The sequence below is a fragment of the Pseudoliparis swirei genome, chromosome 8, assembly GCF_029220125.1.
Source record: "Pseudoliparis swirei isolate HS2019 ecotype Mariana Trench chromosome 8, NWPU_hadal_v1, whole genome shotgun sequence".
NCBI classification, from domain to species: Eukaryota; Metazoa; Chordata; class Actinopteri; order Perciformes; family Liparidae; genus Pseudoliparis; species Pseudoliparis swirei.
In genome coordinates, this window is record NC_079395.1 from 18250274 (window position 1) to 18263439 (window position 13166).

The 13166-nt window shown below is 47.2% G+C and overlaps 1 protein-coding gene across 4 annotated transcripts; it reads left to right on the plus strand.

Moving 5' to 3' along the window:
* The first annotated feature begins 3426 nt into the window (after nucleotides 1–3426).
* On the plus strand, nucleotides 3427–12650 carry sall2 (spalt-like transcription factor 2). Of its 4 annotated transcripts, none has more exons than XM_056421664.1 (4): nucleotides 3427–3774; nucleotides 5471–5617; nucleotides 7428–11236; nucleotides 11377–12650. In XM_056421664.1, the coding sequence occupies exons 2-4, from the start codon at nucleotides 5542–5544 to the stop codon at nucleotides 11686–11688; spliced, it is 4197 nt and encodes a 1398-aa protein (XP_056277639.1). In that variant the 5' UTR covers nucleotides 3427–3774; nucleotides 5471–5541; the 3' UTR covers nucleotides 11689–12650. The 4 variants fall into 4 exon arrangements, with proteins under 4 accessions (XP_056277639.1, XP_056277642.1, XP_056277640.1 ...); XM_056421665.1 differs by lacking the exon at nucleotides 3427–3774 and adding an exon at nucleotides 3913–4101; XM_056421666.1 differs by lacking the exon at nucleotides 3427–3774 and adding an exon at nucleotides 5300–5439 and having other exon boundaries at nucleotides 5538–5617.
* The last annotated feature ends 516 nt before the right edge of the window (nucleotides 12651–13166 follow it).

Genomic DNA, 13166 nt, shown 5'->3' on the forward strand with positions numbered 1-13166 from the left:
ATCCCAACAGATGCACCTCCCCCTCTCACCCTCGGCGGCACTGGACTCGGAGAGGTCAGGTGACCCTTGGAAGGGGAGGAGGGGAATTATGAGGTAAACCAGGGGTGGGCAAACTTTTTGACTCGCGGGCCACAATCGGTTCTAAAATGTGACAGAGGGGCCGGGCCAGGAGCTGTTGGACACGCAATGTAATTTATCAAACCTGGAGATTGCGTCTGTTTTTTATACATTTCAATTTCCACTGAGTGGACAGAAGCAAAGGTTTTCCTTCAGTGGTAGATGTCACATGCTTCCCTGACTTTTGCTTTAGGACACGTATACCACTTATAACTGCACGAGCACTGGTTTACTTTCACTTCCTCGAGGAATTAACGGATTGTACATTTTCCAGGCCCTCGCATTTACCAGATCAAAAGAGGCGTGCTGCACATACTCGAGGAGGCCAGCATTTTTTCCGTTGCCCTTAAAAACCACAAACACGACTTCAGGCTGATTCCGTCAGCAGCCGTTATCAAACGCCCCAGAGAGAGAGCAACAAGGTAACCAAGGAAGCTCAGGGCATCCACTGCATGGAGAGAGTTGAACAAATAATATATATGATGTATACCCGTGTGTAGATTATGTCTCCCAAGGGCTTTTGAGGTCCTTTACTTTCCCTCTAGCACCCCCTTGAGACCAACAAGTGATCCCTTACAGCAGCTGACGGATGGATTCTCATGAGACTGTGTCCACACATTCATGTCCCCCTCTGGATGAGCTGTAACACATTTGGTGAAGACCACTGACCTTCTTCAGTTCAAAGGAATAGTGTAACATTTTCGGAAATAAGCTCATTTGGTGTCTTGTCAAAGGTCGATACCACACTCGTATCTAAATGTGTCATTTGAAGTAGCCACTTAGCTTAGCGTTACGTCTGTAGGCAGAAACAGACAGACAGGCTCTGTCAGAGGGAACCACAACAAAACAACAGAGCATATTTAGTCCTGCCCAGATCTCACGGCAAAACCCCAGTTGTGTCTTTATGCTAAGCTAAACTAGCTAGCTGGGCGTTGAAGGATATGTACATTTACACCACCTTGTTTTCGCATCAAGATTCACTTGTGAACATGACGAGGAGCCAGACACATTCATGTTGTGTATATTGTGTATTCCGTGTGTGTATATGTCTAACCTGTGACTGTTTGTGCAAAATAAAATGTTACCTGTTTGCACGTCATCACCGTGGGATGGGGTCCATGTCTTCACTGCTTGTTTCACACTTTACAAAATACGGAAAAAAACGTTACTTCAAAGCTCTCACTACTCGACTGAATGAACCTCAGTTTATTTAGTTTTTTACACAGCATAGTATCTGATGTGCACGACTCTATCGGGCTCACTGCTCTAGCCATACATGGGGAAAAGCAAAAAATCATTGAAGCTGAAAGCATCAAGGTCAACGCTCGATGTCTGGGGCACATGGCAGAGCTTCTCTGTGGTATGTGTTTTACACAAACACCATGGGTACTGTAGTAGACTGTGATATTCCTTTTAGGACCACCTGCTGCCTGGCCTGCGACGCTCTCCAGCCTCTCCTCCAGAAAGACAGAGCCAATAGAAAATACAGCCCTGCCATGAAGCGGCTCCTGTCAGACCTCATTCACATCGGGACCTCGTTATCTTTCTCTTCAGGCGTTTCTGTTTTTTAATGCAACCTTTCGCTGATTCTCCAGGGCCCGCTGTGTCGCCCGACTGCTGGTCCGCCAGAGGTCCTCATTGGTGGCCTGTCCCGTGTGCACCAAGACCGTTCTAATTAGTTTGCGTTTTAAAAAAATGGATGTAGGAGAGTTTCCATCCTTGTATCGTGGCTTACCTCTGAATCATCTTTGTCTTTCATGAAATGCCGTATACCCTTCAGCATCTACCCCAGGGTACCAAGAAGTCTGTGCACACTCTCTCACACACACACACACACACATTGTCTGGACAACTGAAAATGCTTCTGAGCAGAAGAAGAAACTGTCTCTATAGAGGGACCAAACTTTTTATGTGTCTTTGATATACCTGCTTCTACTGTTAACTTTAATACATGAAATACATTGATTATCTAAATAAAGCTATATATCTGCATTATTAATGTCAGGTGGACCCTAGCCACATTCAAATGTGACGTACTCAAGCTAACGGCCACGTGTGCCACGACCGGCGACACGTCCCACCGATCTAATGGAAATCAAACCAAAGGTGTAAAGTTGGAAAATTGTCCAGGTATCCAGGTGGTCGACGTCGTTAGCCGACTCATTAACATGCTGCTCCTTCCACCCTGCAAGCGGCTGATCCACCGACCCTGCACATGTGTTCATATGTATATCACCGTCAGAGAAAAGGTGTTTTAGGTTCAATGATTATTATGAGAATAGGTTTGTATTGTATTGAATGTGTGTGTATATATATATATATATATATATATATATATATATATATATATATACCACCTGAAGCAGTATTGTTATCAGTGACAGGTGGAGAAAAAGAATGACCTTGAGCAAACAAAAGTCTCCCACATTTTACACAATTTTTCTCCACATGTAAGCCCGAAGACTAAAAATGGCAACACTGTTTGTCAATCTGGAGGTCCTGTAATGTTTTATCCAAATAAACACAACCCAAAAAAAGATCTACTTCACTTGAATTAAGTAAATCAGTCGTGCAGTCAGCCTAGTATATGCAATTCATTCATAAAATAAGTCAGACTAGATTAAATACCAAAACATAAGGCTTCACTTAGAAACATATATATATATATATATATATATACTGTATATATAAATATAAATATATATATATATATATTGTATCCAAATACATGGCTTTATTCTGTATATGTTCAGTATATTGTGTCCACGTGACCCATTGATGATGGGGAAGAGGTACCAGCCGCTGTCTAAATGGCTGTACTGGGTTACATTTAGTCTGTTTCACACTCCTAAAATAGCTCAATAAAGACAGCAATGAGAGCCCATTGCATCTATAAGGAAACCAATAATCCAATATGTCGATGTCTTTACTCATCAAGACTAAATTTGAATTTTTAAAAACTAAAATATGAAAAATATGAATTATGACAACTGTGGGTGTGTTCGTGTGTGGGCGTAAATCATGCACACCTGTGCAATCCTTAAATCCCCGCCAGTCACCCCGGTGTACCCGGGCCCTGCACCGCCGCGTGGGATGCACACTGAGAGCCAATGTGGAGGTAACCGTGGCCACTGCTCCCCAGAGGACCGTCTGGCGGCGAGGGCCATTAATTATAAGAGGCAGCGAGACAGACAGCTAGCCTGCTAAGCACACAGACAGACAGTTCCGCAGAGAGCGTAGACAGGCCTGACAGGCCCCCGACAAAGAAAGGAGGAAGAGCAGCACGCACGGCCAAGAAAAGAGGAATAATCCTCCCCGTGTGGCGACTTTATAGCCTCCAGCTCTCTGCACCGCCCCTGCTTCCTTCTCGTGCTGCAGCCAGTGGACTATGAGTAAATACATGCAGGCATAATAACCCTTTGTCATAAGAGAAAGAAACGCGATTTTGCGACGGGGATAAATAATTGAAGGAAGAAGAAGAAAAAAAATGCGTCTGTCCGACTGCGCATCCCTGGGAGTGAATAGGGAATTGCTGCGCCAGTGTCCCGGCTGAGAGACGGAGCCGATCTTACCCAACCTAAGCTCCTGAGCTGTTCTCCCCCCCTCCCCCGTGTCATTACACAATATCGCGGCCAAAAAATCATCGTTTCAAACATGGTAAGTTGTTGCTTTTTTGTTGCATTATATTCAGAGTGCTTGTGTCGGCGACGCGCGGCCTGTGGGGGAAATGCACATCCGGGACTGTATTTCTTTTTTTTTTTTTCGTGAAGTCATAATATTTTATGAATCATAACTTGTTATGATGTGGGAGCGCGCGTGGCGTGCAACAGGTCGCCGTACAGTAGCGGGGACGCGCATCCCAGCGCCGTATTTTTTGCGCTTGTATTGGAAACGTCGGTGTGGAAAAAACCGTCCGGCCGTCGCACACGCGAACATAATGGCAAGATGGCACGAGAAATGCGTTGTTGGCACAATAGACTTGCGGTGGGGAAAAACAACAAGGATATTATCTGTCCGATGTTTTTTGCGACTATGAGAGTTGTGATCACTTTGCTCTCTTTCCGACGGAGTAGTACCGAGGAGCCGAAGCGCCGATGCGCACGTTTTAAAGCCGACTTGTTCTTTATTTCGTCTCCGTTTTTTTAATCATTTTATATTGTGCCGGAATCACTGCTCGGTTTGCAAAGAAAAGTGTCCGTCGGCACATAAATAAGTCTTATTCAAATGAATCGGGACTCCCGCTGTCCTACATCGGGATTCCTCGGCTATTTTTAAATAATAATTCCCGCACACATGTGACTGCTTCCTTGTGACGACTTAACATTCAGACTTAATGTCCGAAATCTTCGAGGGCATTTTATTATTCTGTCCGAGCCTCAGTGAAACATAGGGCGAGAGGGGGGTTGTCACATGGTCCGGGTGAAACATTATTTCCCTCTTCACTCTGGCTGTGTCTTTCTCTCTATACCTCTCTCTCTCTCCACGTGGTGAGCAGTCGAGATGAGGGTGAAAAGAAAAGGGCGCATTGTGCCTCCAGTCTGTGGCCTTATGTGTTGGAGAGGCTCTGAGAGCGTGATGTTCACTCAGCTGTGCTCCCTTATACGCCATTGTTGCAAATTCCACCTCATTTCAGCCGCGCTGTTTACCGAGGGCTCACACAGGAGCCTGTTTTTAGAGGCGGCCCGCAGCACACACATACACACATGCACATCCAGAATCGACTTGGATATAAGCATGTGTGACAATACGTTTGGTTTAACGGAGAGCAAAAAAAGAGAGAAATATAAAAAACTGAATTAATTTAACCGCGCTGGCGTCGGGTTTTACGCCCACCTGTGCGCACGGTTCCCTTCCGTTACGCACAGGAAGACGCACACGGTGACGTTCAGATTTGATAGGATCATCCCGGTAATCAATAGCTCAGGCAATTGGACCTCTTTTGTTTAATGTGATGAACTTGAGCTCCAATATATGAGGGTTTACCAGAGAGAGAGGCAGTGGACTCTTGGCTCAAAAGAAGGGGTGTTCACTTGCCATTTGAATGCAAAGTAGTGGATGAACAAGTGAGCTGTGTGTGTGTGTGTGTGTGTGTGTGGGTTTCTGTGTGTGTGTGTGTGGGGAGGGGAGGGGGGGAGGAGGGCCAACGGTGAGTTTTGAGAAAAGGGGGACTTGTTGAGAGACACATGCCTCTTTGGCACTTTAGTTCTGTCTTTCTTTCTGTGCACCACAATGCCACCAACATGGACACGCTTTGAGACTAATCAATCCGGAGCATCCATTGTCACATTTTTGGAACATTCTTCTTCATTTTTGTTCTCCCCTGTAAGTAATTTTAGATACCTACTTTTTTCAGTGCGCAGGGAGACAGAATAAAAGTTGTGTGTTGGCCAATGCGCCCCTGCGTCGTTCCCATCCTGCAGAAGCATGTCCCGTCGGAAACAGAAACAACCCCAGCAGCTTATGAACCCGACCCTCGGTGCCTGTCGGATACTTGAGCATGGTGAGAAATATACTGAGACTATATATCAAAAGAATACGGGCTATTCAGTGGGATTGGATTCACATCCGTTCGGAAGTCTAGAACTAAAACGATGCACTGTTCCTCAACATGCAGAGGTTGTACCACTTAGTTGCTCATAGTGATGGTATATTCTGTGGTATATCTTCTGTATCATTCTTATGAAGGCCTTAAACTGTTGATTTAACTTGTTGCATTAACTTCATATTCAACCTTTTTATTGGGGGAAATCAGTTTAAACAGCGATGTCATTAGGGGCAGCCAAGATTTGTTTTTCATTTTGTTGACTGAGGGTATTCATTTAATCTCCATCCTTATTTCTATATGGTTTCTTGGCAGAATTATTAAATGGTGAAATAATTACGTTTTCATAGTGTTAAACGCTTATAAAAAGAAGGCTTGTTGGAATAATTGGCCTTAAGTCTTTAATTAATTCTCCGCGGTCGCAGCCATTAGCTGCTTTCTTTGCCCTGTAAAACCCAAATGTCTTCACTCCTCATCGCTGCCAGGTTCAGAGACAGGGACCACCCGGAATAGGAGACTATACAGTCAATACCCAGAGAAATAATTGGTAAAAAAAACAACATAGTGAATTAGAAACTATGTGCTACGAGACGCAATATGTAGGTTTTATATAGGAGCAAAGAGAAGGTTGAGGAAACGGAGACTTAGTGAGGCACTGTATACAGTGTTCTTACTGCAACAGCATTAGACCCCATTGTCCCCTTTCAGCTTTGTTGCTGGGCACTGAAGCATGAACATACCCATGAAGAAGTGTGTGTGTGTTTGTGTGTGTGTGTGTTTCTATCTGTTCACTCCAGTTACAGGAGTAGGGCCCACAATGTGTCACAAAATTGTAGCTTTCCCGCAAACCGCAGTAAGTTATGTATGTGTTAGTGTGAGCATGATAAACCCAGTGCACACAAGATGATCTCTCGTGTGTGTGTGTGTTGTACATTGCCAGGCTGTGTGTAGGCCTTATGTGCTTTCACATCCGTCCCTGTGCATTTTTTGGGTTAAGTAAGCTTGCTGATGGGCAGTGAGTCATCGCGTCTCTCTCGCGGGGCTGTTTGTTTTCCTTTGTGCGCCACCTCTTTTCCTCAGCCCGGCCCTAAACCGTATCAGGAATGCGACCTCAGAGTGTTTAAGGTCAAGACTGCCAGCCAATCAGGCACCCAGTACAGTGTCCAGTACCTAACCAGCACCTAACCCTTAGCCCCATTGGGCTACTGGGGGAAGGGCTCTTGGGGAGATGAAAGAGAGACGGATTGAATGGAGGACGGAAGAAAGAAGAGGGCAGGCATGGAAGTGTGTGTGTGTGTGTGTGGCTTCTTTTTATTGGGGGGTTCCATTGTCTTGTGCGTGTTGCCTTGGAAACAAGGTAGACACCTCTACGGGTGAGCAGTGTATTCTTGTAGATCTGTGTAATCTGTGTGTGTGAGATAGCATGTGTGCCTGCATAATTGGTGTGTGTGTGGAAACTGGTCAGGAGGCGACAGTTGATGAGGACAAAGAGGAGAACAGTGGTTGAATACAAGGTTGAATTTAATCCCGAAGGTTAAAAGTCATCTCCTGGGCAACCAAATTATTTCACTATCTAGACCTCAAGCAGCCACCTGATAGCGTCCTTTATTTCTCATTGATGGTTTTTGGAACTTGTTTTAAAAAGTTTTTTAGAAAGCTCTAGAATAAGTAAAGATTAAAGACCCTTATGCAAAGCTTGATTGTTCTTTTTGTCATTAACAGGAATACAATCACATTTCGATTTTTCTTTTTTTCCAAATTTCCCTAGATGACGACTTGGCAGTGAAGTCAAACTCCTCTCCATTTACCCTGGATTCTCCATCAGGCTCTCCATCGTCCTCTCTTCAAAGCTACCAGCTGCCCCTCGCCCTCCTTTCATCTATTAAGGGCTCTCAGACCCCCTCGTTACCCACTGAGGATTCAGCATCCTGCTCACTGAGCCAGTCCTCCCACCAGCCCCTCAGAGACCCAGAGCCCTCCTTCTCTCCTGACTTCCCTCACTGCTCTCCCTCTTCACAAACTCATCATCAAACTTCCCTTCAACCGTCGTCGTCTGCTAGTGCCCTCACCCACTCCTCTCGAAGCGAACACATGGCTTCTCCAAAGTTGGGGCTGTCAGCCACTACCACCACCTCCTCTTCCTCCTCCTCGTCCTCCGCCTCATTATGTCCCCCGCCGCACCCTGGAAGCCCCAGCCGTGTGCCCGACGGTCCCCCGAGTCCCGTTACTCCCACTCCCAGCCCCGGAGTGACGTCTGCCTCGGCTGCACCCTCTAGGGCCCAGCTGAGCATCGCCCTGATCCTGGAGGAGCTCCGGGTGCTTCAGCAAAGGCAGATCCATCAGATGCAGATAACCGAGGAGATCTGTCGACAGGTGCTCCGCCTCGGTGGAGCATCCTATTCCATAGACGCACCCTCCCAGCATCTTCTCCCTCCCCTGCCCCAGCTCTGCCTGGAAGGCAGCAAAGGGGCATCCTGCCCAACTGCACCTCAGCCCTCCACCTCTGTTGCTCCTCTCCTGGCATGTTTCTCCTCTCTGCTGCCCTCTCAGGCAGCCAACAAACTCACAAAGCCAAGCAGCTCCTTGTCTCAAATCCTGCAGCCCCAGAAGCCCCAGATGGATGGAGCGGGAGGGGCTCACGGTTATCCGAGGGTGAGTTCTCGGCCCTCGGCTCCCTCCACCTCTTCCTCTGCTGCCATCTCCATGGCTTCCTCCTCCTATCCGCTAGGCTTGTCCTTAGCTATGCCCAACCACTATCTTCATGAGAAATCTTCAAACGCCACATCTGTGAGTGGGCACAGTGGCCTGTCCTTCCTGACCTCATCCCTCCCCACATCAGTATCTATGGTCACAAACTCCCAAAATGCTATGCAGTCTTTCTCTGGAGGAGCAGACTCTTCCTCTGCATCCAGCTCCACCAATATTGGCCGACTCCAACACGCCTGCCGCTTTTGTGGGAAAGTGTTCAGCAGTGACTCTTCCCTGCAGATACATCTCCGCTCGCACACAGGGGAACGACCCTACCAGTGTCCAGTATGCCTCAGCCGCTTCACCACGCGAGGCAATCTCAAGGTGCACTTCCTACGCCATCGGGAGCAAAACCCAGAGCTCTCGCTTTCACTCCTGCCACCTTCTTTGTTTGGGTTAGCATTGGGGGGATCCGAAATGGGACAGACCATGAGCAGTGGTGTCAGTACAAGTGGCATGAATATGATGCAAAATAAGCCAAAAGGCAGGAATGAGGATGAGACATGTGGAGATAATGTGGAGGTCAGTGGAACTGGCTTTTCTCTGGGAGCCTCTGGAGGATCGACCCCTTCTAGCCTACCCCTGCCCCCTAGTGTAGACCTGGCTTTGATTTCCCACTCTCTCCTGCAGCTCAACAGGGCTGCAGCTGTAGCGGCTGCGGCCTCCATCACCTCTGGTTCGTCCCACTCTACCTCTACCTCTTCTATGGCTACTTCACTCCTCAACAATCCTTCCTTGTCATCGTCTTCCACCATCACAGGGTTATTCAAGGGTGCAAAGCAGCAGCACTTTGATGAGAACACTCCCCCTCATGCCCCGATGCTTTCTCCTGCAGCCTACTCCCAGCTAGCCCACCTGCCTAAGCTCCTTTTTCCTTCCGTCTCCAGTTCTTCCTCTACCTCTGCTGCACACTCATCCCTCTACAACCATCCAGCCTTAGGCTTGCTACGCACCCCACTACCCACTACTCCGGGCTCCCACCAGCTTGCTTCTTCAAGCCATTCTCAGCTTTCTTTCCCGTTCTCTTCGTTTCCAAAAGTCCACGGTCAACCGACCACCACTCCATCCTCACTGCCTTCCTCCATGGTGACCTCAGCTCCTACATCTGAGACCTCCAAGCTCCAGAGGCTGGTGGAAAAGCTGGAGAAAGCTCCCCGCTCTTCTTCTCCATGGACGACTTCTTCTATTTCCTCCTCCATGCTGGAGATGTTATCTGGCAGTGCCACTTCCTCTTCAAGTCGTTTCACAAATGCCAGCACTTCGACGACATACGTCATGGCGTCCCCGCCATCTTCGACCCGTGCTTCCACTTCCGTTTCAAACTTCACACATGAGATGGTGGCTGCCCTCGGCATGAGTGCCACTGCCAATGGCGCGGGTGCCATTGCGGGGGGCTTGCTACCATCACTAAGCACCCAAAGTCCAGTTGGTAACCTGACAACCAACCAGTGTGGGGTGTGCCTACGGGTACTGAGTTGTCCCAGAGCACTGCGTCTGCACCAGGCTACGCACCTTGGAGAACGCCCTTTTCCATGCAAGATATGTGGGAGATCCTTCTCTACGAAAGGCAGCCTGCGATCACATCTGGCCACCCATCATGCCCGACCACCCAATGCACGGGTCCAAAATTCTTGCCCACTGTGTCAGCGTAAGTTCACCAATGCCCTCGTGCTTCAGCACCACATCCGTATGCATCTTGGTGGACAGTTGCCCACAGATGGCACAGACGATTCTGCACATGAGATGCCAGCTGAATCAAATGCCAATCCCTTATCACAATCTCAATCACAGTCCATTGACTCAAATATTGTCTCTAGTCACCCACCTCCTCTAGCAGGCCACTCTAAGAGCCCAGCCACAAGCTCAGAATTTCAAACTACAGCAGTGGGTTCAGTCACTGCATTTGGCAGTACAAAATCGGATGAGTTTACCAAAAATCTCAGCAAGTCTGGGTCCTCCAGCCCAGACCTCATCCCCCCGTCTGACCTTAGCCCTGACCCATTCATGAATCTCACTGCAAAAACTCCCCCACCATGCAGTGTAGAACCCCCTCTCCTTTGTGTCAGTGCTCCATTGCCAGCCTCCAAGCAGCCGGATCCGGCTTCCCCAGTTGGCCAAGACGACCAAGTTGAACAAGCTACTGCTGATGTCCATCTTACTAAAGCCACTCCCTCTCCAATCTCCTCCACTGTTGCCAACGCCACAGTGTCGGATAATGCTATGGTTGTGGACGGTGGAGAAGATGAAGCTTCTACCTCCTCTGAAGCGTTCCATGGCTCCAGAACAAACCTGGAGGATTTACAAAGCACACCTGCCCTTGGTGACCCCTTTGCTTACATCTGTCCCAGTACCTCCTCTGATCTCATCCATCAGAGTCAAGATGTTCCCAATGTTGTTGAAACGCCAACCTTGGAAACTGAGTCTGTCTCCCCAAGGCCCATATCACCAGAACCCATGGAGGAGGACCAAGATCAGTCTTCTCACCCAGCGACACCAAAGCAAGACCAAGCCACTGTGCCTGACGAGGACCCCGACGTGACATCCACTTTGGAGACTGCTGACACTATTGCGGCTGAGGTAATGGATGTATCGCAGAGACCTGCCACTTTTGTAAGGGAGACGCGTCAGAGCTTTCACTTTGGTTCGTATGGGAGGGAAGACCGGGGAGAAGCTGTTAAGATGAGTGGATTGGCTCCAACTGAAACACTGGATGGGTCTGTCCCCATCAACCTTACCCCAACCCTCCCATCTCCAATGGCTCGCCCTGAGAAGAAGACCTATTGCTGTGCGGAGTGCGGAAAAGAGTATGCCAGTCGCAGCGGACTTAAGGTGAAGACAAAACATTTGATGATATAAAAATAACTTGGAAATGGTCTATTGGAAGAGTACTTGTTTAATACAGAGCTAAAGCTGTAAAATGAAAATAAATCATTGTTAGGAATTGCTAAAATATTGCTTTATCTTCCCAGGGTCACATGAAGCACCATGGTGTGGTAACCAAAACGGTACGCCCACCAGCCCGGAGTAGTCGTTCCTCCGCTGACCAACTTCCTCCTTCCACATCTATGGCCTCCTTAAATATTCCAGCCACCAGGAGCTCAGCGGGCTTCTGGAACCAGTACCAAGCCTTCCTCAACACCAGCAGCGAGCCAACCGATGACCCGACTGCTGGCGGTCAAGGAGACAATGAGTCTGCACGGTCAGCAAAATCACCTATTCGATCTCAGTTAGATCCAAGAGCCTCTGAGGAAGGTGGGCAAGAGTCTAGTGAAGAGTCGTAACTCGAGACGACGCGATTGGCTGGATAATGTTCTGGTGTTTTTAATCAATGTTTACCTTTTGGTGAAACCGTATGAGCATTTGCTTAGTACCTGCTTCCTGAACGCATTTCAAGTAGCCCGTCCGTTTGATAGTCAGAGTAATATGTTTGTACGTCAAAGTTGTGAGTCAATCAGCTTGGTCTTGTGGTGTTTAAAAGAAAAGAGACGGCTAATGTTGAAATAAAGATGAAAATATTCAAGAAGTAACAGTCAGGTTTTTGCTGGATTTGATAAAGTGACACCATGTCCGTCTGAAGTACATTCTAACAAAAAAAGATTATCCCTGATGTATCAATGTTTCATAACAGACCTGGGTCAAATAAAAACATTTTGGGTTGACATTAGCTAGTTAGAGTCCCAAGATGGTGCACTAAAAGAATAGTTTAAAATAAGTAATTGTCAGTATTTAAACATGTTGGTACTTCCAAATCTGATCCCACTGGCACCAAAGGAGGCTCAAGCAAACCAAAATGTTAATTCTTTTGCAAATGCTTCCCGACCTAGGTCTGTTTCTTCTCTAAAAGATGTTCTCCGTCAGTCACTGAAGGAACTGATAACAAGCTGTGCTTCGCGTCAACACACAAGCCCAAAAAACTGAATGTTTTTCTGTGGGGAAATATTATGTTTTTAGTCCCGTTTTGTGGTTCACCTAAACTACTCACTCATGTCTGTGATTCAGCTTTCACGATATTGTCCCGTCCAACCAGAAGCACAGCTGCAGTATTTGTGAACCCAGTGAGGACACGGTCTTGTGTGTGTGACCTTCAGCTTTGTGAATATTATGATTGTTGTTTGGTCCAATAGTAATATCCGCAACGCTTTTCAGTGACTAAAAAGTTAAGTTGCTATAAATATATCTGAAGTCTGTTTGTTGTAAGCTGTATGTTCAGTGCTCCATATTAAATAGGAATTTTGAAAAGATATCCATCTGGCTTGTTTGCGCTTCTTTTATTTACATTACATTGCAGCACATGTCATGTAGCTGATGCTTTCATCCAAAGTGACTTACAATAAGTGAATCAACCACGAGTACAAACTCAGAACAACAAGTAACTTTTCTGCAAGAAAGCAACAAATCGTATGGTAACTGGTGAGCTGACTTATTCTCATTAAACGCAGCATGAACACATTTGTGTGTCCGGTTTTAACATCCACAAACCCTTCCAGTCACGTCATTGATCTCTGCGCTCTGCCAAGATGATCCACCCCCCCCCCCCCCTCTCTTGTGTCATGTCAACAGAGTGGAGGAGGCCAGCTGGCTTTCCTCCACTAAGGCCGACAGAGCAGCTCAGCTACAGTCTGTGCGCACATAGGTTGGTAGAAGCAAATGCGTGTGTCTCAAGTCTTCACCTTTTTACTCTTATGAATTTACACATTTGTCCGCAGACATCCCATCATGAGAAATCTATATGTGTCACTACCACGAGTGTTAGGCTACC